The sequence below is a fragment of the Rousettus aegyptiacus genome, unplaced genomic scaffold (genome assembly GCF_014176215.1).
Source record: "Rousettus aegyptiacus isolate mRouAeg1 unplaced genomic scaffold, mRouAeg1.p scaffold_m13_p_15, whole genome shotgun sequence".
NCBI classification, from domain to species: domain Eukaryota; kingdom Metazoa; phylum Chordata; class Mammalia; order Chiroptera; family Pteropodidae; genus Rousettus; species Rousettus aegyptiacus.
Window position 1 is genome coordinate 955881 of NW_023416290.1, and position 25064 is coordinate 980944.

The 25064-nt window shown below is 42.7% G+C and overlaps 1 protein-coding gene across 1 annotated transcript in view; it reads right to left on the reverse strand.

Annotated features, from left to right (window-relative positions):
- The window catches only part of CNBD1 (cyclic nucleotide binding domain containing 1), a 163806-nt gene that overhangs the window by 137903 nt on the left and 839 nt on the right, over positions 1-25064 (reverse strand). The window contains exons 2-5 of the mRNA XM_036232746.1: positions 13157-13229; positions 9882-9995; positions 9544-9549; positions 4758-4913 (exon numbers count right to left, since the gene is read on the reverse strand). Coding sequence (XP_036088639.1) covers positions 4758-4913; positions 9544-9549; positions 9882-9995; positions 13157-13229 — 349 coding nt within the window. The remainder of the gene's footprint in view (positions 1-4757; positions 4914-9543; positions 9550-9881; positions 9996-13156; positions 13230-25064) is intronic.

Here is a 25064-nt window from a genome sequence, read left to right on the forward strand (position 1 = left end):
AAAGTATAGAACCTATATGAAACTCTAGTAAGGGACACAAAAGAAGACAAAAATACATGCAAAATATACACCATGTTTCCAAATGAGGAAGTCACAATTTTATAGATTTAATAAATTTCCAAAATTATAAGAAATTATCATCAGATATCAAAGCACACCTTAAAACTAGTTATTTTTTAATCCATACAAAATTTCAATGCGTAAGACTGATTTCAATAAAACAATAGTTAGCCCAAGTATATAATAATTTTTAAGTGTAATAAATTAAAATAAAATAATATCACAAATCAATAATCATGATTGATATGTCCAAAGACTTAAATGATAATATGAAAATTTTGGCAAAGAACTGTACAGTGTAAAAAAAGATTCCCCTGGAAATTTTTAGGCATGATAAATGCAGTAATTGAAATTCAGAACTGTATGAATGAGACTAGCACTCCAGAGAAGGCCTAGCTAAAGAGAGAATCAGTGAACAGGAAAACAAGGGGAAAAAAATACACAAACTGGAAACTTTCGATGGGGAAAAAAAAGATTCTAACTTGAAATGCAAAAATGAAACAGTCACCCAAGACAAAAAGTCCCAGCTTTATTTAACACTCATATCTATGTCGAAATAACTTGTATGGCTTAAATGTCTATGTCTTTCCAAACCCATATGTTAAAATCGTGACCCCCCATGTGATGGTGTTAGGAGGCGGAGCCTTTGGTAAGTGACAAGGTGATGACCATGAAGCCCTCATGAAGGCACCAGTGCCCTTATAAAGAGACCCCGGCGAGCCCCCTCAGCCCCCTCAGCCCTCAGGGAGAGCACACAGGGAGAAAACAGCCATCTAAGGGCAGAGAGAGGGCCCTCCCCAGACACCCTGACCTCAGACTTCCAGCCTCCAGCACTGTGAGAAATAAATTTCTGCTGTTTAAGCCTCCCAGTCTACGGTACTTTCGTTACAGCAACCCAAATGGGTTAAGGTGTATCTACAGTGAAAAAATAGATTTTTACAAGAAACACTGTAATAGAGGATATTTGCTTATTTCCAAATGGTAGAACAAAGGTATGTATAAAGGCACAATTTTTTAAACTACTAGTTAATTTGTGACAAAATATATAAAAATGTTACTGGCAACTTTGTGAATTAATGCAAATATATAACAAATAACTAATAGCTATTATTTATTCATAAACTATAATAGAAATTTGCATATTAATTCTTGAATAAAAATGGGCACTGCTTGTTATTCTGAGTATAAAGAAACCCCCTTATACTTCAACTGCAGCAAACACATAGCAAAGTCTTATTTTTTAAAAAAAACCTATCAAGATGCGTAAGGTTCTTCAGGAAAGAGAAGATTGACGTGAACAAAGGGTCTGTAATGGGCCAAGTCACACGCACGGGCCTTACGTGTCTAACTTATTACGGGCTTCACAACGCGATCCTGTGAGGTTAATCACTGTGCCTGTTTTATAGCTTGGTGAATTGAGTATCAAGAGGTAGAAATCTGCCCAAGATCAAATATCTAGTAATTGGAGAAGTTCAGCTCAAAATCCAGTTCTGACTCCGCGTCCAGGCATTTTGCACTATGTGCATCCCAGGTAACTCGGCCTCTGCCATGGATAGCCCAGGGTCAGCACCTGACTCTCCTGTATGCCAAGCTGCTGCCAATGGGTTTGTAGCTCATCTCCTCAACATCCGATTCCTGTGCCTCTGATTCCTTTAGTTTCCATTCTTATGTCATAAATGATCACTATGTTCCCCTTTAGCACCAAAAAAAAAAAAAAGACTTTCTTTTCTAGGACAAGGCTCCCCCAATTTCCAGTCATTGTCCTCCAAATTCTGTATTTTTAACACACTTAATGGCAGCCCGAAGTGTGTTCTCTCATCTGCACGTAGCCCCTGCGTGTAGTTCAAGACTGCGGTTGTGCATCCTATACGCCATCTCAGTAGAAGGCAGCAGTGTGAGAACCATATTGCATTTGGATTTTTAACAGCTTGAGTTTAAAAAGCAAAAATCCTGATGTCCTTTCAGGGAGCAGTTTCTCTGAGTCATTCCTGAGAAGTGGCTTTGCCTCACTGCCCCTCTGAAACATAATGATCTTCAGAAGCCTCATTCCCTCAAAGGAAACATCTTTAATTGGAGAAAGTAGGAGAAAAAACAATTGGGCCAAGTTCTCTCAGAGGATTTACAGTGCTTTTCACAGCTCATTTATAAGTTTATCTCTTCTCCTACTCTTCCCACAAACCCCACAAATACACAGGCCTGTCACTTTTTTTCCCCCAGAAATTAGTCACTTATAAAGAAACCAATTATTTTTACCAAAGCAATCTATAATTGCATTTTAAAAGCTGGTGCTGGTATAGGCGGTGCAATCAAACTCAGACACGCGAGAGCACTGGGCTGGTTCCTTTACCCGGCGTCCTCCCCGTGAGTGGCCCAGTTAGGGAAAGAATCTGAGCTTTGTAGACTGTGAACTGAGGCCTGCTGTGTGTGTGTGAGAGGGGGGGGGGGGCAGGGACGACGACGAGGAGGAGGAGGAGGAGGAGGAGGAGGAGGAGGAGGAGGAGGAGGCGGCGGCGGCGGCGGCAGAGAGGAAGGAAAAGAAAAATAAAATTTTACACTTCAAATCGAACTCTCTAAAACAGAACACGGGCCACAGTCATCTCTCACCTGCTGACAGGTCACCCCAGATTCTCCTGGCCCCTGCATGAGCTCTCCACACACGACCCGTTATCATGTAAATCCTGAAGTGTCACTCCCACCCTACTGATCACCCAAGATGGAAGACCTGCCCCAGCCCGCGAGGGCCTCGGCGGCACCCTGACGCCTTCCCGCCTCTGCCCCTCACCCGGGCGCGCCCTTCCTTGCCGTTTTCTTTCCCCGCGCGAAGCCTGTCGCCATCGCTGGGCTCTGTCTGGCGCCGTGTGTCCTCTGCTGGCCGGCCAGCACTCCCATTGCATTGAGTCATCCGAGCACGGGCACCCTTCGGAGAGGACGTCCCTGGTCACCTGGTCGTGCTCTCCCCCTCCTCTGCAGTAGCTGCTCTTCCCGGCACTTTTCCCGAACTGCCCCCAGGCCCGCGCGCCGTGGCCCTTCCTGACACGGCCGCCAGCTCCCTGCGGGGCAGAGGCCGTGAGCTCGCGCCTGCAGCCTTGCCCGAAACGGCTGAGTTCCAAGGACATGCCGAACTCACGAACGAATGCGTGAAAAAGAAAGTCGGTGAAAATTATTTGGAAGTTAGAATGCCAAGCCACGTGTAGGTTCACAGCCTTTAACGTGTATCCATGACTCGCCCCCCTAAAGCGCTTCCTCTTTCGCAGTGCCGCCCCTTGAACGGCGGCAGGTAAACTGAGGAAACCCGTCAGTCCTCGGGTCCTGCCCCTCGGCGCTTAGCCAAGCGGCGGGCACGAACGCGCACCCCAGCAATCTGACCCCCCGTCCCTGGACCTGACGCGGGAGCCGCGGCCGCAGTCGGGACGGCGGGGCAGACAGTCCGTCCGTCCATCCGTCCGTCCGTCCGTCTGTCTCTCGCTTGCTCTCTCTCCCCCCTCCTCCCTCCTCGCACGGCGCCTTCAACCCCTCAGACCGTCCCCCTCTGGTGGCACCTCCCAGACGACACCTCGGTCACCGAGGGCGCCTCGAGCTTGTGGGCCACGCCCGCATTTCTGTGGACAGAGGCCGTTACCCATCTCGGTCAGCGGGGCAGGTCGATGGAATACGAGGGCCCGGAGCGTCGTGTAGCTCCTACGACTTTTGGTGCTTTCGTGATTTTCTGCCAGTTAAAGCGCATATTTTTAACACATTCTAGTTAAACTTCCCATTTTACCGCTTATCGGTTTCATCATACCCCTGGATGGCAGGTGCTTATGACTTCCTTCTGGACAATACCCTCATAAAATGACTAGTATTTGCTATATTTGTTTGTTTATTGTTGTTACAAGCAAAAGCATCACAAATCTGACCTATCTCAGATTTCCTGAAAGCTCCACTCATATTTTCTCAAATTTGCAATTATATTTTGAAGAAAAGTGCTTAAACCATAGAATTCTTAATTTATTTCTCCAAATATAAATGCCGGGTTTTTAATTTCTCATTCGTGCTACTGGTCTTTTTTTCAGGCACAATTCTAGTCTTGACACTTTTGTTCTTTTTTTTTCTGTTGTCAATCTCAATTCCAATATCGCCTTTTCCCATGATACCCTTTCAACTTCAATTTTAATCATAAATCCAATACTATCTCTGGTCAACAGACTCCGCCCAGATCTAATGCCCTCTTTCTCCTTCTCCTTCTCCCCTTTTCCCCTTCCCTCCTTCCCCTTCTCCTTCTCTTTCTCCTCCAGGCAATTACGTTCTAATCACAGCACAAAGTACTCCAGGAAATTAAAGGGAATATGAGATACGTTTATTTAAAAAGCCCTGTGATGGAAAGGCAGTTTAAATTCTGTGAAACACCAACGAGCAAAACCAACGAGCAATCCTAAGGAAAGAAAGTTTTAAACATAATTTTGATTTAACATAATCAGTAAATAACACCTACTTTGCTTGCAACTTAAAATTAAAGTGTGTCATAATCGAACAGATTACCGACACACCCACGGAATGCTGTGAGCGGCGTTCGCCTAGGCCCAGAGCTCCAGCACGTCCATCCCTCCTGGATCGACCATTAGTGCTAGTCCACTGCAGCACACTTAGCAGCAAACGACTCATTTTAAAAAAGTTAAAAGAATTCTTCAACTACAAGTAGTAACATTAAAAATACTTACAATTTCTTTAAGATAGCCAGGAATTCTTCTAACTTCTCTTCGTATTTTTTGGGTCCATATAGAGTATGGCCGCCTCGTGCTTTTTTAACGTAGACAGCTATGTCATGAGACTCAGCAGCAGACCGTTGGGGTTGACCTTCTGTGCCTTTAGGTTCTCTGAACAAAGAAACGGAATATTTTATGGTATTGCATATTGCACAAAAATTACTCACATGAACTTTTATTGTCAAGAGTAGAAATGCACTATTTTGCGATAATTTGGCATTTTAATAATATATTCCTTTTTCGATGTCTTAGTTTTTTTCAGTCATCAGTAGTGCAGTTAAACATGTCACTCTGTTAAGTCTACAAATTAGCATACCTAAAATGTTTTCTACATGCAGAATTTGATTATAGGTATTATAACTGTCCTAAGTGATTAAACATCTTTCATAATAAGTCAGGTATACATGATTTCAGGAAATATCTCAAACCAATGGTTAAAACCCTTCTCTTTACACCCAAAGTTGTTTTTCAGTGTGTTTTTTTTTTTTAGCACCAACGATATGCCTTTTTAAAAAAAACTTTTGTTTTTTAAATTCATAGACTATGAACATCTTGAAAGCAGCTACCATATTTTATTAGTCTGCTGCAGTATATTATACACTTAGGTCCCCGAGAGATGTATGAACGAATGACCATTTCCCATTCACTCTGCAGCTCCAATCGTTCCTATTAAGACATCATGTAAAACCCAAGGGCAAAGAATCTAACAAATGTTGTCCATCCTTAAGAAAAAAAATAGCGGAGGCGACGATAAAAACCCAAATGATCATAGATTAGTCACCTTTAGTTATATACATGAGATGAGAAAAAATAAAGATAAGATAAACATTATATGGAGTAATAACCACCATAGTGGTTATTCTAACCACCAAATAAGAGAGAACTGAGGCTTCGAAGTAAAACAAAAGCTTATTCGGGGTATTTGGGGATTTGAATCTGAGTGTCGCAGACTCAAAAGGAAACCTGAGACGTGCTCCAGAGAAGACAAAGAACACCAGTTTATATAGGCAAAACCCACAAGTCGTTTTGAAACTTTTCCTGTTGGCTGTCTAACAGGCATTCAGACTAGTCTAGAAATGATTGGTCAGGTCCAGGTGGCAAGACTCTGGGGTAGGTGTTGGCATGGAAACAGAGAAGTAAGATCCAAATGTGGCCTTGCAGCAAGCACTAAAAAGGAGTTCAAAAGCATAAGTCTGACTCCCCCGTGGCCTCCTGACCCCACCTTAGAGCCCCCGACATTAGCGACTCCATTTCAGATGTTTTGTTCATAACGACATCACACTTTACATCTACCGTGTACTTCAGTGCTAAATGTGTTGGCTCCTCTGCGAAACGTTACACACACACACATCTCATTAATATTAGTCATGTGAGATAAACAATACCATCCCCCATTTATAAAATAAGGAACTTACATCTTGAGTTTATATAATTTGTCTAATCACTCATAGCTAGTAGAGCTAAAAGGTTTCTTTATTTTAAATCTCCCTCAAGTTCACAGAATATTAAAGCTTAATAGTGAAACATTTATCTGACATATGCAGAAAGAAGATACTCTGGCATAACTTATACAGCTAAATTAAAAGCCAAATATTTCTCCTTCCACATGTTCACAGAACTTCAGCCATTCCAAACAGAGTCCTTGAACCCTATTTAAAACTCTATCCCTATTTACTCCTGTAAATAGATTGCAACAGTAAGTACAGGAAAAACTCAACAATGATGAGAATTCAGATATAAAGCAATTGGCTGCTTTCCGCGACCCAGCCCTAATTCTCAAATGCAAATAGTATAAGTCTTCCTTTCTTCTAGAGGGGAAGTGGGGGTAGATATGGCAGACTTTGGGGCAGAAATGTGGAGAGTGAGGACTTCCAGTCAAGATAGCAGAGCAGATCAATGCTATGCCCACCTCCTCCCACAACCACACCAAATTTACAACTAAACTACAGAACAACCACCATGGAGAACCACCTGGAGTCTAGCTGACCAGAAGTCCTTTAACTAAGGACATACAGGAGAATGCACCTTGAGATGGGTCAGAGGTATGGAGATGCAGAACAGGCTGGTCCCACACTCCCTTGGGGCAGTAAAGAATCAAACGAGATATCTCAGTTGCAGAGGACCCCTCACCAAGGAGCGAACGGGGTGTCCCAGACTCACACCAGGCTCTATGGCCCAGGGTTCCAGTGCTGGGAAGAGAAGACCCCACAACTCTGCCTGTGAAAACCAGTAGAGATTGTGGCTGAGTAAGACAGAAGGTGGCTGGACTCCTAGGCATCTTCTTAAAGGGCCCGAGTGTGGACTCACTCACTGATGGACTCACTCACTCTGAGCTCCAGCTCTGGGACAGCAGCTCAAAAGGCACTAGGGACACACGAAGAGGAGCTGCATTGTCCAGCGTAAAGGCGAGGGCCAGAGACGCGGCTTCCTCCCAGACAGCCCTTGTTCCTTTGCTGAGTCCTCCCCACACCCAGCTTTCACGCAAAGGTGGGGACCATATCTGAGTCTGCACCAACCTGGCTGACATCATTCCCTCGGCCCTGGTGATTCCCTGAGGTCCCACCCCACCCAACTTGCACACCCTCCCAAGCCACTTCCAGTGGCTTTTCCATACAAACGGCCCGTCTTAGCTTCCACTGCAGAATTTCCTAAAATCTCTCAAAGGTTTACAACCCCCAAATAAGCACCGTCTGGCCTCGGCGTGCCCCGCACCTCTTGCTGAGCAGGCCCTAGCCTGGCTCAAGCGGCTCCGCCTTGGTTCGCAGCTTCACCTCTTCCACGTGCTTCCAAACCCAGCACGAGCGTCAACCATCTGCAGATCATTTTGCAGTTCATACCAGGGGGCCTCGGGCAGGGCACAAGCAGTGGCCGACCTTGGCCTGCACCAGAACCCCTTCTGGGATGCCACGAAGCCGACACGCCCAGTGGCCAGCTTCAGACTACACCAGAGCACCAGCCGAACACTTCCGCATGTGACTCGCCCGCAGGGCAAACCAGGCAGGCAGCAGGGGCCTGCCAATGCGAATCCTGCTCTGAGGGGTCGGCCCCTGCACAGCGGTCACAGCCAGTCCTCACAGCCAGTCAGCCTGAGGGTCAGTCCCTCCCACTGATGTGCCAACAGCAGTCAAGGCTCCACTATACGGGAGGGCGCATACCACCCACACAAGGAATACATATATTTTTAATACTGAGGCCTTAGCCCCAACCCAGAGATTCCAACTTACATAGTCTGGGTTGGTTAGAGACCTGGCATCAGGTGATTCTAGTGTACAGTCCATGTTGGTAATCAGTGCCCTGGAGGATACAGCTTCCTCGGCAGGGATCTGGATGATTCTACAGGCTTCATCCCCCAGGATGAGACTCACATGGGGATGGGAGTGGATGAGGATCAACAATCCCTGAGCTGTGCTCACATCCTGTTTCTACATCACTCCTCTTTCCTATAGGCCTCCGTCCATGTCCTCCTCCATCTCAAAGTAGTATTTTTCCTACCCTTTTCTCTGAGACCAGGATGACAGATGGGGTGCAGGAAGAGAAATAGTCATACTACCAGAAGACATATCACAAGATAATCTAAAACATTACCTTCACTACACGTCTCCCTAATGCGTTTATAATATCAGCTAGGGATTTTTATAAAAGTCAAATAAGATAATAACAAGAGTGCAGGCTTCCTTGTAAATACTTGAATTCTTACCCCCCAAAAGTCACATTTTGAATAAATATATTTTAACATAGGTTTCCACAATTCTATGAACGCTTATGTTTCCTCAATTAGTATCATTTTCTTAAACTTTTTTTTTTCTCCAGAAACAAAATGATATAAAGATACATTGATTAAAAATCTACATCTTTTCTTATAGTTTAAAAGGGGTGACAAGAAATTCATTGAAGTAAATAATGCAGTAATTTTTTTAATTACTAAGATTATATGTATTACACCATTTCTATTATTGTTTAACATGTTTGAATAATGGTAGAACTGTGTGGACAAGGATATAAATCTACGTAAAACACCTTTGCCATCTACAGTCCACACTAATAAAAATAACTCGTACAGTTAAAAAGCTCTTTCAATCCATAACTCTGAAGCAGGATATTAACGTTATCCTGTTCTTTTGAGTAAAAACTGACTGCAGGACATGGCTCCACAGTGTGGCGGTCAGCACGTCTGCTTTACATGCAGAAGGTCCTGGGTTCCTGCCCCAGTGGAGCCACAGCCCATGGTCTATGGCATTGCCATCCTGAGACGAGCCCAATGTCTGATCTTGTGAAGCTAAGCAGGGTCGGGCCTGGTTAGTACTTGGATGGGAGACCACCTAAGAAGACCAGGTGCTGTAGGCATAAATAATAAAAATAAATAATTTTTAAAAAACTGAAGTCAATGTTTGGAGACCATTCTATAGTCACATTATGGCTTTTGAGCAAAACAAAAACTGAAATCCAAGTCTTCTGGGTCAAAATTCAATGCTCTTTTAAAAACAGTGTCCAATCGATTAACTGTATCTGTGATCGTACCAAAAATTTAGCTTCTCTCTAGTTGATCCATGATTAAAATAAATTTTAGATGATGACCACAGCTCCAAGCAGGTCGCGATCTCGCTCCTGGCCCGTGCTCACATTCCCGGCTCGAGGGGAACGGCCGCGGGGCACTGCTCCGGGCGGGTGAACGGTTCGTGAGTCGATACCGTCTACATTATCCGGTTAATCTTGTTACATCAAGTATTATACCATAATTTACAATTTTCTTAGTTTTCTCTGTCCCATTTACTGTATCATCTTTCTCATTTCTAAGAGTATTTTCTCTGTTATTAGATAAGGCTAGTTCATTCATTTGAATGATAATACTCGGGAAGCAACAACACACATTCATCAGTCCCAATTATCATATCACATAATTAAAATTCCTCCAAAGTGAGTGTATGAATGTCCCCTTCCCTGCTGACCTCAACTTCCCTGGCTATTCCCCGCACGGACTGCTGGGAACTGATACCATGATGCCCATGTTCAAGTTCCATTTGTTCTTTCCTGTTCGCACGCACACGAGTCAGCCCTACTGTCAAAAGAAGATGCCATTACCTTTTTCTGTCCCATTTGAAAAGCTTAGGCAGTCTGACTTCTTTCTTCAGAAATATTTTAGGATATTGCTTCATAAACCTAGTGTGAGCTGATAGGATACTGCAAGTACTCCCACTTTAAAAAAAGGGAGAAATTAAATTGTAACTATGATAAGATAATAGCTTCCAAGGGAAAGATTTTTAATTCAATACATACAACTTAATTCTACACTACTTATTCTAAGAAGCAAATAATAAAAATAAGAAACATAAACATTTTATGTTTTTAAAATACCCACTATAAAAGTTGTCTATAGTGTACTTCAGTGAGAAATATTTTAAGATTATTAAATTTATGACAATGTCAACATTAAAATTTAATTTTAAGTTAAGCCTTCTTAAAACTTTTGTTTCTGTAATTGATTAAAGTCTTGGATAAAATATACAAGAGAATTAAAATTCCTCCAAAATTATTCACATATAGTTTACAAGTATACTACTGGAAAGTATAATTATCTGAGTCTTTGCAATAATTAATGAAAATCTCATGCAGTATTTTTTTAGGGCTGGTCCAGCAGATTGCTGGAACCATATGGGGTACATTATTTAATAAGTACAGATTTCTGATGCTTTTCCTGAAGAAGCAAGATCAACCAAGGGTGGGGCCTGGGTGGGCTTTGCTACTTCAAATCTCCTCCGGCTGATTCCTACTTGCAGCCGGCTTTCAATCCACTGCAAATATTAAATATGTCAACAACAACATCTACTGTCTTTCTGTCAGGTAATGACATTTGTTTCTGGAAAATCCTTGCCTCATGTAATCTTCCATTGACAACCACTGTGAAAAGTTGGTCAGTTTTTAAAAATGCTAAACATTCATCTTGACAGCTTATTTCAATAATTTTCAAAAATGATTATACTAAAATTGAATAATGACAAACATCTTAGTCAATATTTGTCTCATTGCAGTGAATTTAAAAATGCTTAAGAGGCTTTTCTTATTTCATTGTCAATGTAAATAATAACGACACATAGTACAATATTTATAACAACTTTTTTCTCAAAGTTTCTAAAACAACTATTTAATCCTACACACAAAAATATATATTTTAAGAATACTATTTAACAATTTAAATAACGCATCAAGAATGTAATTCGACATAACATTCAGCATTTTCAATCCTACTCTCTCACTACAGAAATACATTGACAAAAACCTACACTTTTTTAACTCCAACCACTGATATCACTGGAAGCTTTCTTAAAATTTCTTTTGTTCCTTTTTTTCCTTCTATTTAGAACTCGCATTCCACAATCATCTGTTTTACACATTTATCTGTTATGTACTGGGTACTCGTTATGGGCCGACCGCTGTGCTAAGATCTTCACTTTGTTTTTGTCTCATTGCACATTTGTATAACCTGAGAGACTGGTATACTTTTTTGCCCATTCCACACATATAGAAACTGAAAACTTATGTGGAAGACACAGGGCACAAATGAAAACTAAGCTGACTTCAAAACCCACTTCTCAATATTTTGGATATACTGCCCCCTAAATAATAAAACGTGGCGGTTCTTACTATGTGCCAGGCACTCGTCTAGGCTATTTACACGTGTCCGATCATTTAGCCTTTACGTAACTCTGTGTTGCCCAATATTCTATCTTCCCCATTTTGTAGATAAAGAAACCAAGGCCCAAAGAAGTTCAAGAGTGTGGTCCAAGGTCACACATCTGGTACATGGCTGTGCCAAGGTTCGGACCACGCAATCTGAGTGCTGGATTCTTTACCACATGCCGACAGACACTGGGAGTGAGGAGGAGGCGCGGGCACATAGGAAAAAGTCATTCTTGGGAGAAATCCAAGGAATTTCAAAGAAGCACGCCTTCTTCCCTTTCTCTGAGAAATAAGGAAAGAGGAATAAAACATAGAAATAATTTGAAGGGTTCAGAGGATGTGATAGAGATGTTTTAAAGTAGAAAGTCTGTACCTACGGGCATTTTCTCAGGGCCCCATAAAGGTGAGGCAAAGTCCTCTCAGTGAGGGAAGGTGGGGGGCAGGGGGCGGACACCGATGGATGCGAAGGACACTCAACGCTCCAACCGCGGTGAGGCGCTGGCAAGGAAACGGATTTAAAAAGTGCGCACGTTCGCGCATAACGTCCCTCCGGAGCTGCGAGCGCTGAACCACGTGTTTCCCAGCTCTCTGGCTTCAGCAGATTTCCACTAGGCACCCTCTGTGCAGCCAAGGGCCGGGGTCTCGACCACTCTCTTCTGTCCGCAGGGGCAAACCATGCTCGGAGACTGAGTCCGTGTGCGCCAGCAGTTTGCTGAACACAGGGCCCCTGTGAAAATCTCACGAGCCAATAGCATACAGGATAATGGTCCTTAAGCGAAGAAAGAAATGACATCCTCCAAAGCAATGATAGATCAGTCACAGTGTTCCAGGCCAGGGGAGAGGAAAGGAAGAAAGCCGACCTTTCTGCAGGGGGCGCTCGGAAGAGCCAGCCTCCAGCGCCGCGAGCTGCCTCCCAGCTGCCGGGGGCGACCCGCGTCCCCTGTGCTCGGGGCGAAGGCACCGTGTGGGCGCAGGCGAGGCTGCGCCCAGGGTCGTCACCCCAGGGACCGCCGCGTGGTGAAGAGCCACTGCCGACCAGAGTCCCCTGGGCCACGGCGGGAGCGGGCGTCCCGTCGTTTCCCGAGACCGCTGCCCGGGTCAGCGCCACCGCCACCAGACGAAACTCTCCGTGGCGTCCACGCCCCCCGGCCTGGCCGCTTCTCCGCGGGGGCTCAGCGCTGAGCCCCGCTGCGCCCCTCAGCCGCTGAGCTGGGGTCCTTACTCACAGCGCCAGCAACAGGAGGACATCCTGACACGGCTAATTCACTCATGTCGAAGCAACTTTTCTTCTAAAACAACCTCTTTTTGTCTTAGTCATAAACAGGCAGATTAAAACAACCTCATATAAGTCATAAACAGAGGGGGACTTGAATCATATCAAACCAACACACAACACATTTAAAGCTTTCTTCCCGATGACTGTTTCCAGAGTACTAGGGAGGACCCAACTAAGGCTGAATTATGTTTGTTTCACATGAAATCGTTCCTCTAAAATGTGACATATAATATTCTGCCTCTTCAATCTGGGCAAATAACCTCCGGTTTTCAAACATTTTTATTTGTGTGGTAAATCAGGTATCTATGAGAGTCAATAACGGTTCATTACTATACTTTATCCATGAAACAAACACAGTAATATTCATTCGCGTGACAAAAAGAGAAATGCATGAACATATTACCAGCTTTGTGGTCCACTCCTGGTGCATAATGCATTCAACTGATCGTAATCAATGTGCTTAGACATTTTCAAGTCTGCAAAAAAAAAAAAAAAATCAATTAAAAATGCAAGTAATTTTCTGTAATCTTATTAACCAAGTGTGTAAATAGAGTTTAATTGCAAACATTCATCATAGTAAAAGAATTCTGTGACTATGAAACTGAGGTATTATTATTTATTAACAGTCTTTGACATGCAAGCAGAGTTAAACACGGTGATTAGAATGAGGAACAAACTTGATGATTTTCACTGGCGTCAACTTTGGGCTGGTACTGTCTGCTTGGTTCCAGTGAATGCTGGAGTGTGTGTATGTCCTGCTGCTCCTCTGGAAGTGAGCCTTTCACAAACCCTATCTTATATCTTGTGAAGGTGAACTGGTTCCAGAAATCTGGACAGGACAATTCAGAATAGAGTTTCCTTGAGGCCTGTCTCTGCCTCTCTCTGCGACACTGGTGGTTCTAACCCAGCCCCACGCAGGCCCCCGTCCTGGGCCGGACCCACACCACAGACGGCACCTTCGGGGTCTGGATTCAGTGCGTAATTCCTTCTGAAGTTCAAGCGTAAGCAGCAGAAAGACAGCAGTCATAGCCGAGAGGCAAAGTGACTGTGACTGTCCCCCAGTGCTGGACAGCAGTGCCAGAGCAGTGACCACGGTCGGCCTCCTTCCAGGGGCAGGCTCTCGCGTCGCAGGCCTCTCCTGACTCCAGGACAGTGCGCGCTGTGAGAAACACCGCGGGACACAGCGCAGGACGGGCGCCAGCACGCTGCTCCTTCCTTCAGCGAGGGGCACTGAGCGCGCCCGGCTCCGCGCGCCCCCGAAGCGTTATGACATGTGTTTGCTGACCCCACCCCAGAACGGGGAACCGGCACTCTCCGTGCGCAGAGCCACCCGGGCCAATTTCAAGTTACTGCATCGTAAAACTTCATGTTCTCTTTAAGCCTTTGGTGATCTAAAAATTAATCGTCAGTAATAGATACCACCTTCCTATATATGAAATTGAAGGAAAATTTAAACAAAAAACTGCTTGCTAGCCACATAAAACCGTATCATTTAATAAATCCGAAAGTACTAATTATATGATTTAGGCATTTTCTTATCTACATTACTCAGTTAAGCCTTAAGAAACAAAAAAATATACGTAATTGCATTCTAGCATCATATGGAATAAATATTTTAGGTGAGCCAAGTGATAGCTAGAGTATATCAAAAATACTTTTAGTATACTAATATTTCTGATACAGAATATTTTATAAAACCTTAATGATAGCATATTTTTAGATACATGGATAAATGCTTCTTCTGCCTACTATTGGTTTCGTGATGTTCCCGGCCCAGGTTAGCACAGGGTCAGACATAGTCCCGGCGACCGGCATGGACAGGAAAGGGGGCGGTGCAATAGGGCTGTGGGAAAAGGTCAAAAACGTTTGAGAAATTCTGACTAAAAAGGGGCTTTGAAAAAGTAAATATTTTCATCCCTCCACTAAAGCAGCTTATAAAAACTAAAATGTATCACAGGATGGATGTTGTAAGTCTAAGAATTGTTAGCAAGGAACAGAAAAATTGAAAAATCACCTTGCCTGAGAAAAGCTACAGCACTTGAGGATAAAGTTTTACATTAGGTTTGGCACAGCCAAGCAGTCTCAAAACCAGAATGGCCAGATAGTACTCACGGCCTGCAAGGACACTCTACAACCACTGAAAAATGTCCTCTTCACTCATCCTCATTTCCAAGAGGGATATTTGTCACAAGGGTCTCTATATAAAGGGTACTGAGCAACATAATGGATTTTGTCTTTGAAGTAGTTTCATTAAAAAAAAAAAAAAAAAAAAAGCCAAAAGATTTCAACATGAAATTGCAGCTTTGTAAATACCAGAAGTTGAGCTTTTCTGGTGATCAATTTTGACACAGGGATAAAGCTTAAGGAGTTTCAAAGAGTACTGAGTTTACGATTGCATCCCCATCTTGTTTTCCCCTCATGAATATGTCTTAGCCGGAGTTTTGACAGATGCAGAGGGGCTTAACTCTGTGACGGGGATAAAATCAAGGATTTTGACCAGGGTAAACTTGAAAAAGGATTAGAAGCTGATATAAAAGCGTGGATACAAAGTTAATCCTAAATTAGAATCCATGGTGCAATTGAAAAATCAATTATCTTTATTAATATAAGGCCCACTATATATTACAAGAGAAAGAATAAAATAAAAAGAATTAAGCATTTGACTCAAGAATTTAGAAAAATAAATTTTAATCTTTTTTAAAAATTATTTTAAAGGGTAACATTGGTTAATGAAATCCAGTAAGTTTCAGTAAGGTGCATGTGTGTGTGTGTGTGTGTGTGTGTGTGTATCGCATTGTGTGTTCTCCTTCCATAGTTAGATTTCTTTCTGTCACTACAGTGGAATATTACTCAACCATAAGAAGAGATGAAATACTGCCATTTGCGACAACGTGGATGGACCTCAAGATAATCATGCCAAACAAAATAAGCCAGACGGAAAAGGTATAAAACGAAATTTTAAATGAGGGACATAGGAAGGAGGAAAAAGAAAAGCATAAATTAATGAATTTATGAAACAGGAAAAACTAGAAAAGTAAATTCAAAAGCTGTTCTTTGAAGGGAAAAATAAATTACTAGCTTATCTAAACAGAAAAAAAAATGTAAGTACTCAAAGTCAGAAATAAAATTGGGAAATAATTATAAATATTATAAAGAAAATCAAAGGAGTATTTCATACAAGTATATCCCCAAATAATTAAAACTCTGAAAAAAATGAATTTTTTTTTCAAGAAAATGATTACCTAAATTGACCTTGGAAGAGAGAGAAAACCAAAATAATTGCCCTGAAAGCAACGGAGAATCATCTCACTGTAATTACTCTCTGCCACACACACACAAAAGCACCAAAGGCATTATCCCGGGCGAACTCTATCAAATCTTTACCAAAGAAATAATTCTAATGGCAATTAAATGTTTCAAAACACAAAAAAAGAGCTCCCAAATTACTTTGATGAAGCAAGCTAAACAATGGTACCCAAATAAGACAATAACAGCATGAAAAAGAAAACGGAGACTGATCTTTTCAAATAAAAATGAGTATTTTAAATATTCAGTGCCCAAAACCCATTAACAGAGTGATATCACACAACAAAGGTAGATTTAGCCAAGTAATTGGAAATTTGAACTATGAAATATAACCGTATAATTTACAGCAAGTCAAAATTTTAAAAATCATAATCTCCATAGATATAGAAAAAAGCATCCAATAAAATTCCATATTGTTTTTAAATAATTTAAGTAGAAAAAAGTTTCTATTCATAACCTGATAAATATACCAAACCAAAAGACAGAATTATATTTAATGTCGAAACACTAGAAATAACAAGTTCAGAAATAAGATAAAAATATCCACTAGTGCTACACATTTCTGGAAGTACTGAGCAATGCGATTTGAGAAATGAAATTCACAGGTTATAAAAATTAGACAAAAGAGACAAAAATCATTGCTAACATTAGAACCATATAAGTAGAGCAGAACCTCCTGGACTGCAGCCCATTAGATACTCAGTGAGGTGGCTGATTACCAAGGCAAACACCCAGTAGCTCGCCCCTTTCTCTGAACCACTAGGTCAGCGGAGGAGGGGGGGCATCAGGGGTGCCCGGGGAGGGGGGTGGAAGGTAGGGAGCCCAGTGGCCAAGAACACGGTGTGGAGGGCTGGGCCAGTGCAAACCGTCGGAGGCCAAGGGGCCTGGGGGTGAGCGATCACGGAAGATGGGAGGGGAGGGGACGTCCCGCGCTGGGTGTTGGACACTTGGTGGGAATGGTGTGCATTTGGAAGACTGGCCACACATGGGGGAACTGATCACAGGTATTACGGAAAAGGTAACAGGAACGACGTTTCTCACTTCAGAGACTGGAGTTACAAATACAGAAAGAGAGAAGACCACAATGAACCCTGTAGTGTTGCATTAGAATTGGAAGAATTAGTGTAATTCATGGTTTTCAATATAAATAAATTGATAGACAAAGATAAATGTAGATTCGTATGCCTTAGATCTGTCCGCTGAGAGGGTCTGGGAGCAGCGACACCCTGACATCAGTGAACACACAGCAGCTAGATCTTGACTTCTAAACACAATTCTGCATTAAAATGAACCAGGGTTCCTTAGGAAAATGGTGAATTCCAAGGCTCAAATGGGGAAAGCACAAGATGAGCCTGGAAAATACTGTGTCAGTCAGCGACGACATGCTCCACTCACCCTGAGCGGCCAAACAGTGAACGAGTCTGGCATCAAAATACATAATGATATTAGCTCATTAAAATACTCTGAACAAACCAGGAAACCATAAGTTTATACTTATTTGCTAGTGATTGATTAAATATTTTATGAGATATGGGATATTTTAATACCTTCGAATACTTCTTCACAAAATACTTATTAATTTGAAAGAGAAAAGAGTAAATTTACAGCGACATACCACCTTCGCCAATTGATTAAAGTGAATATCATCAATAGTGGGCCTAAGCGAAATCACAAGCCGCCTGATGAGACGGAACACAGGATCACTTCTCTGACACTTCTGTCAAGATGTCTAATTTGAATCTAATCACGAGGAAACATCAGACCAACCAAACTGAAGGACAGTCTACGAAAGAAGCGGTTCATACTCTCCCAGCACCGAGGTCCTGAGAGGCGGGGAAACGGACCGAGGAGGACCGAAGACACAAGACAATGAGACGCCAGGCCAGGCTCTGAATTGGCTCCTTTTATCACAAAGAACATTATCGAAACAATTGACTGAATTCAAGTTTCGATCTAGCAGTCTAAGAATTAGAGGACAGTAATTGATTTCTGTTAACCTCCAGATTTTGTCAGATATATTTGATTATGTAGGAAATGGTCTTATTTTTAAGAAATACACACTAAAATGTTTAAGGATGATGAAGTATCAAATGGTTCTGGAAATATAAGTTTCTTTATACTGAACTTTCAATGTTTCTATAAGATTATGTGAGTTTCAAAAGTTGTTTAATGTTTTTGCAATTCAATATTGTCTCAATTAATCTTTTAATTTAATGCATGTTCAATTAAAATGCCAAAATGTTTATTTGTATATATAATATTACTAAAGTTCACATAGAAAAATATACATGGGAGAATAGACAGCAAAATTCTGTTTTAAAAAAGCAATCCATAAAAATCTTATCAGGTACTGAAATAATTATAATACTTCAAATTTTAACAATTCAACACAAATGCATACATAGACAACAGATAAGTGGAAATGGCAAATAATAGATCCAGAAATGTGCATAGAACGCATACAAAATTTAGCACATAATAAAAACTGGCTTCTCAAATTAGTAGGAAAGAGATCATTACTCAACAAATGGAGTTAGAACAGCTGGTTGGTCATTCGGAAATATATCCATATACACATGAAGCTGTATCCATACCTCACTATTCTAAACCAAAATAAATTCCAGATGCACCAAATATTTAACAAGCTTAATATGAAAAAGTTAAACTGTATAAATACTAAAAGAACATATGGGAGAATTATTTTATGTCTTGGCATGAAGAATGACAGTCTAAGCAAGAACTGTTAACAGAGAACAAACAGTCTAAAACCTCTGTATGGCACAAAAATCATAAAGACAAAAGAAAAATGCAAGCTGAGAAAAATATTTGTAAAGTATATGCCAAAGGGTTAATTTCTTTTAGACACAGAGCTCTTTCAAATAAAAGGAAAGATAAACCTCGGTGAATGGGACATAAACAGGCTCTTCACATAAATACAAATCGGCACAAATACATGAAAATATTCTAAACATCACTCTTGAAGTAATGCAAACTTAAGGGGAAATTAAAACTCTTTTCAATTAATTGGCAAAATCCCCGTTCTATAATGCATGACATTAGTATGGCCACTGTAGGACAAACACTCGCATATACCGATGGTGAGACAAGAAATCCATATGACCTCTTCGGCAGACCATTTGGCAACAGTTGTCAAAATTCATCCTTTCGGCTTGAAGTTCTATTAATACACTTGCTTACAAACTCAAAAAGGCACGTGAGGATAATGATTTGATTTTAAGAGCTAAACTAACTAGAAACAGATTCCCACTGAATAGTAAGGAGATGGAAACCACGCCCATCTCACGGAAAAAAAATAATACAAAGAACTGTTAGTTAGGTGTTAAGAGACCTGAACTGCAAAAAGGGAATACCACGTATCACGCAGAAAGCAACCAGCACCTCTTCTTATGCTGGTGAAACAAAGGGAAGAGGCCGAGTTCCGAGAACTTCAAAGCCTGGGGCAGCGGCCCTGCGAAGTCAAGGCCTGGACCTCTGAGGCCTGCACCTCTGAGGCAGGACGTGAGAGGTGCCGGGGACTCTGGAGTGGGTGTGATAGGGCTACTTCTGGGGACATTGGGACAACTGCAGGTGGAATTAACTGCTGCTGCTTCAATGAACAGCCACTGCTCGGGTGAAAAAGACACCCTGCCAGAGAGACAGTCACGAGAAGGAGAAGCAAACCCGAAACAGAAGACACACGCATAGACACTTTCCTCAACTTTCCTCCTGCCCTCCGGCCTCCCTCTCGCACCTGCTGTTGACAGGTCCTAAGAGGAAGCCACCTGGCTTCCTGCGAACAACCGGTTTGCAGAGTCGCAGCCCCAGCCCGATAGGGCGGAATGCAGAAGGGGAGGGTGAAGAGGGGGTGCACCAGCTTAATGACTGGCACCGTCCTGAGTGGCTTTTTGGTGTATTCAAACAGGGAAACACAATATACCCCCTAAAATGAGTTAAGGTGCGTATGTACGCCTTGGCGTCAAAAAGCTTTCGTGATGGATAACATTGTTAAGTGAGAAAATAAAGGTCTGAAATAAGGCAACAAAAATATGTATTGAAAAACAAGATTAAATATACACTCTTCCATATACACATGTGTGTGTATGTGCATAATACATACACATATATACATACATGCATGTATACATTAACATGCATAGAAAATTTCAAGAAAAATATTTTTTCATGATAGTTACTTCTGAAGATAAGAAATACTGGCTGGGAGAAAGACTCGATTTTGCAGTATTCTCTTGTGCCTGATGCATATTTTACTTGCGTAACTTTCAAAAGAGACCTATTTACCAAAATTCCCACAAACTATGAGAGTCGTTTGCTCTTTCCATTTACTGATCATCTGCATGCTAGGCATGTGAGAGGCAACCACTTATCTCCAGGTATTCATGTAATAAGAGGCATGACCTTAAAGGCACATGTACGTAAGGTACCTGCGTGAGGTTAAAGGTGACAAGAACAACTGGAAAGGTGCAGAAAAAGCACGAAGGACGTTCAAAGATAAGGAAGGAATTCCTTCCCTCCGGAGAGGCCAGGGGAGTCCTTGTGAAGATGACAGTCATCGAGTAGAACCTTGAAGGACTGCAGCGACTGCGGCAGACACAGCAGAGAGAAGGGGAGGGACCCCCGGAGGGAACAGAGAGAAGGGGAGGGACCCCCGGAGGGAACATGAGCTAAGGGACAAGTCCGCGGTGAGGAGCAGCATGGTGTGACTCGAGCAGCTTTCCCCTCTGAATGGGAACTCTCCAGCTCTGTTCCCTGCAGCCCAGATGAAAGTATGCTAGGCCACACTGCTTAGGATAACAATGACCCCTAATCGGCCAGGTGCCTCTGGACTCGGCACAACCAGATGACCTGCAAGACCTGAAGGAGAACCGCCAAAATGGGCTTCCCTGGGCACAGTGATTCTCGTACCCGAGAAGTTCCTTGCAGAGAACTTGGAAATAATGCCTATGGAATTTTTATAAGAGATGTTGGCTCCTGTGAGCTAGGAGGCTTTTGAGCTAGGAGGCTTTTAAGCCAGAGGGATTGGGCACTGGCTCTGTGTGACTCTCATGACCTTGAACCTGAACTACCACCGGGGAGAGGGGGAATGTTCAAAGAGGGCTCTGTGGGCTGCCGCTCTGGCGGCTGTGAGAACTGCTCCCGGGAGAGCAGCAGTGGCCTGTCTGGAAGACCATGATTCTAGCCTACATATGAGCACGTGCCGAATGTCGCCATCTGAATGCTTCATGAAACCTAGGAAGTCCTCCTGACCCCCCGAGCAGCGTTGCAGGTGAGTTTAAAGGATGTCAAAGTCACAGCGTTTTTGTTACAGTGAAAAGTTACATCAATGGAAGTATAAAGTCTAGGACATGAGACAGATTTTAGCCAAATCGTGAAAAATTTAAATGCTAGACTGAGAGAAATGGATTGTAACCTAAGTTTGGGAAGAGAGTAGGACCCTGACAACTTTTAAGCAGAGAGTTCACATGATCGAATTTCTTTTTAAAGCACCATACCAGAAAAGTAATCTAGTCCATACCACCTGCCGGAGAGGAGACCTGCAGTCAAAGATGAACCGATGAACGATGAACGAGGGCCTGTCTAGACAGCTGAAGGCCTGACACAAAAGGCTGATGCCTAAGTGTTTCTGAGACGGACTCCCTGCACTCAGGGGAGGGAGGGTGTCCTAGGGTGACCTCTAGTGGGGAGACCGGATCTGAAATGTACTGCAATTTACCTCCAGGTTTCCTGCCTGAACCCCCTGTCATAATCCAGCTCAAGTTTAAGTGGTCATAACTTAATTTTTAAAGGCTACTCAAGAGTTTTAGTAAAAAGTACAACTACATTGAGACAGTTATAACAGTAATAAGAAAAAAGAAGAAGAAATGCTTTTTGTCAATAAAATACAAACCTTTTTCTCCTTTGGATTTAAAAAGAAAAAGAAAAAGAAAAAATGACTTCTACACTGAAAAATAAAGTTGAGAAAATAATTTTCCAGCATTTCTTTTCCTAAATCACCTGATGTCCTTGGGGACTGTTATCTGTTACACAGGTGAGAGACGTGCACTGACGTTCAACCCTTTCCATCCTTCGCTCCTTCTTGAGCTATCCACTCTCACCTCTTCTTCAACCTCGTTTTCTCTTGGTCTGCTTCTCCACCCTTCTTCTCTACTGAAGAGCCTCCCTTTTTCTCATGTGTACTCCTAAGAATTGAGTGGTTTAATGTTTTAAAACTTTAAAATGGAGCAATATTCACTTTTCCAGATAAATCTGTATCTTGAAACTCCTTTAATCTCTAGCTACCAAAGAAGTGAAAGACTCTCAAATTATAGGAAATGCCCTCAAAGTGTTAGGAACAATGATAGTTTCTCTGCTTCTCTGTAAATATACGCCATAAAATAAACAGCCGAGGAAAACACTGTGGAAGGAGTCCTGTCTTGTTTCTAAATTCCTTGAAGCTCTCTGCTCTTGTATACTTTTTCCCCCTTTTACATCCAAAGGAACAAGCAAAATGTACCTACAAAGATCTTGTGAAGCTGACTGGACTAACAGAACAACAAAACCCCTTCTGTTAAAGCACGGAAATCTTTCTCCCAGAAAAACTAGTAGTCAAAATGCAACGGCCATTTTTGAACTTGTCCTCTCTCAGCAGGCTAAGCCAATAAGCATGAAGAAAACAGGCACAGCGTATGAACCCAACCAAAGTTACCTAGGCCATATTCCTAATCGTAAGTATAAAAGGGGTTTCCTCCAGCCAAAAGCTAACAGATGGCTTCGTGGGTTCTATTAAACACGTTTAAGACATTTTTCTTCCTTTTGTCTCTCCAGGAAATCAGTGTTTAGACCAGATGCTTCACGCAGGTGGTAAAACTACTGTAGGCGTTGCTAACTATAAGGTCTTTAAAACAACTTCCATCCAGAGGAGTGTCATGTCTTTTTTATTGAGACCAATCATCTTTCCTAGTAACCCTAACAAACTGTGAGAATCCTGAAACACAAGTCAGAGAAATGATAGAAGCAGAAGATTTGAAAGTTTCAAAGAAAAAATATGTGAGTGACCTAAGAAGCGTTAACGACTTAGTATGTCTGAGCTGAATTTCAGGTAAGGAGCCGGGACGGAGGGGCGCCTGACGATGCGGGGTCGTTCTCGCCCTGAAGTCCGGGGTGCGTGAGCAGCCGACACGCGCGGTGCGGCAGGCGCACAGACGGCACCCCGCTGGAGACACGTGCAAGGCACGGCGGGGCCTTGGGTCAGGACACCGGTGCCGCGGACCTCGCCAGTGTTTCTGAGCAAAGAGAATCCGTTCCGTGGAGGACACGGGGCGCTCCGCCCCGGACGGCTGTGTGCGAGCCTGGCGGGAAACCTCGGCCTCACTGCCCCCAGCCGTGAAATGCGCCCCGTTAGTCGCCCACTGCTGTGCAGCGAATCAGCACAGACTCGCTGGCCCGAATCAGCACAGACGGGCACCTCACGGTCTGGAAGTCAGAAACCCGAATGCACTCCTTCCGGAGGCTCTGGGGGAGCACCGGTCCTTTACTTTTCCACCTCCTAGAGGTGCCCGAAACCCTCCCGTCCCCCACCCCGTCCATCTTCAAAGCCGGCAATGGCCAGCTGAGCCTTTGTCGGCCGCATCACCGAGGCCCCGCCTCCCTCTTCCACTCAGAAGGAGGGCCCTGTGATGACCCTGGGCCCACCATGTAATGCAAGATCCTCTGCATCTCAAGGCCATCTGATCGGCAGCCTTACCTCCCCGCGCCATGTGGCATACGCAGTCACAGACTCCGGGGACGAGGACGTGAGCATCGCTGGGGGCCGTTAGTATGCCTACAACAGACCTCATACTGTTTTTGTGAGAAATGAATGAAATGACAATGTCATAGGCAAAATGCTTATACGACATCTATGAAAAGTCCTCAATAAATGTGACTCACATACAAACTTTAGAGAAGGTAAATAAGGCTAACCAACCATAACCTAACTAAGCTCATCCAAAGTAAACGAGGAGGTATACAATGGCCAGATATTTGTAAGGTCCTTCACTGAGCCTTCCTGTTTATACCCAGTACGTTCTGAATCACCCCCGTTTATATCACCTTTATAATTCAGGTCCGGTCACATTATAGACTAAAAGCATCCTCAGATTCGCTTTCATGAGACCACTGCTTCAGCAGTGACAACCAGAGTTTGCTAAGGGAAAGTGCCGATTTGCTAGAGTTAACGCCAAGACATGGTCACTAAGCAAGCAGGACACGTCTCCGGAGAGAAATCACAGACACGGAACCTCAAGTGGGAACTTTTGTCGGGAAAGTCGGGAGCGCCGATGCTCCTCATCATGCTCCATTCAGTTCTGAGATCTAAATTGCTCCTGATTTTTCATCTTTTAATCACTTCGCACAAGCTAAGTGTCCTTGGGAGACACTACAGAGGGAGGCGCATACCTCGTCCCATTGATTCTAAATTAATTTGATTTTTTTAACTGCCAGCTACTCTGTCTCCTAGGCTAATATATACATAAAAAAAAAAAAAAGTAGGCGTAGGGCGACCTTTTTCTTTTGCACAAATACAACCTGTGCAGTAGAAGTTGTGGGTGTTGTCGAAATTACAGTTAATACTTATTTCCACTTGCACTGAAATATAAAACTTCGACTACATCCAAAAATACTTTCATAAGAATAATAAAAGCAAATAAAAGTAACATATGTAGGAATTAATTTGGTTTACTATAAGAACTTTGTCTAAACATAAGTATACCTCTCCAAAGGGAATCAGCTGCCGCCTTGTGACACCTTTTCCCCTGGAGACTGTTACCATCAACTTACAAAGTACGTTCAGCAGAGAGAACTCTCACAGAAACATAAAACAGATGTGTTAGCATCTTAAATAAACACTCTAAACTTACCCTATTAAAATAATGCCCATATTCAATAAAGTAATATTTAATAAAGTAAATGCTTTATTTCAGTCAATATGCATTCATTATTCACTTATCTCATATTCAATACAGTAAAGA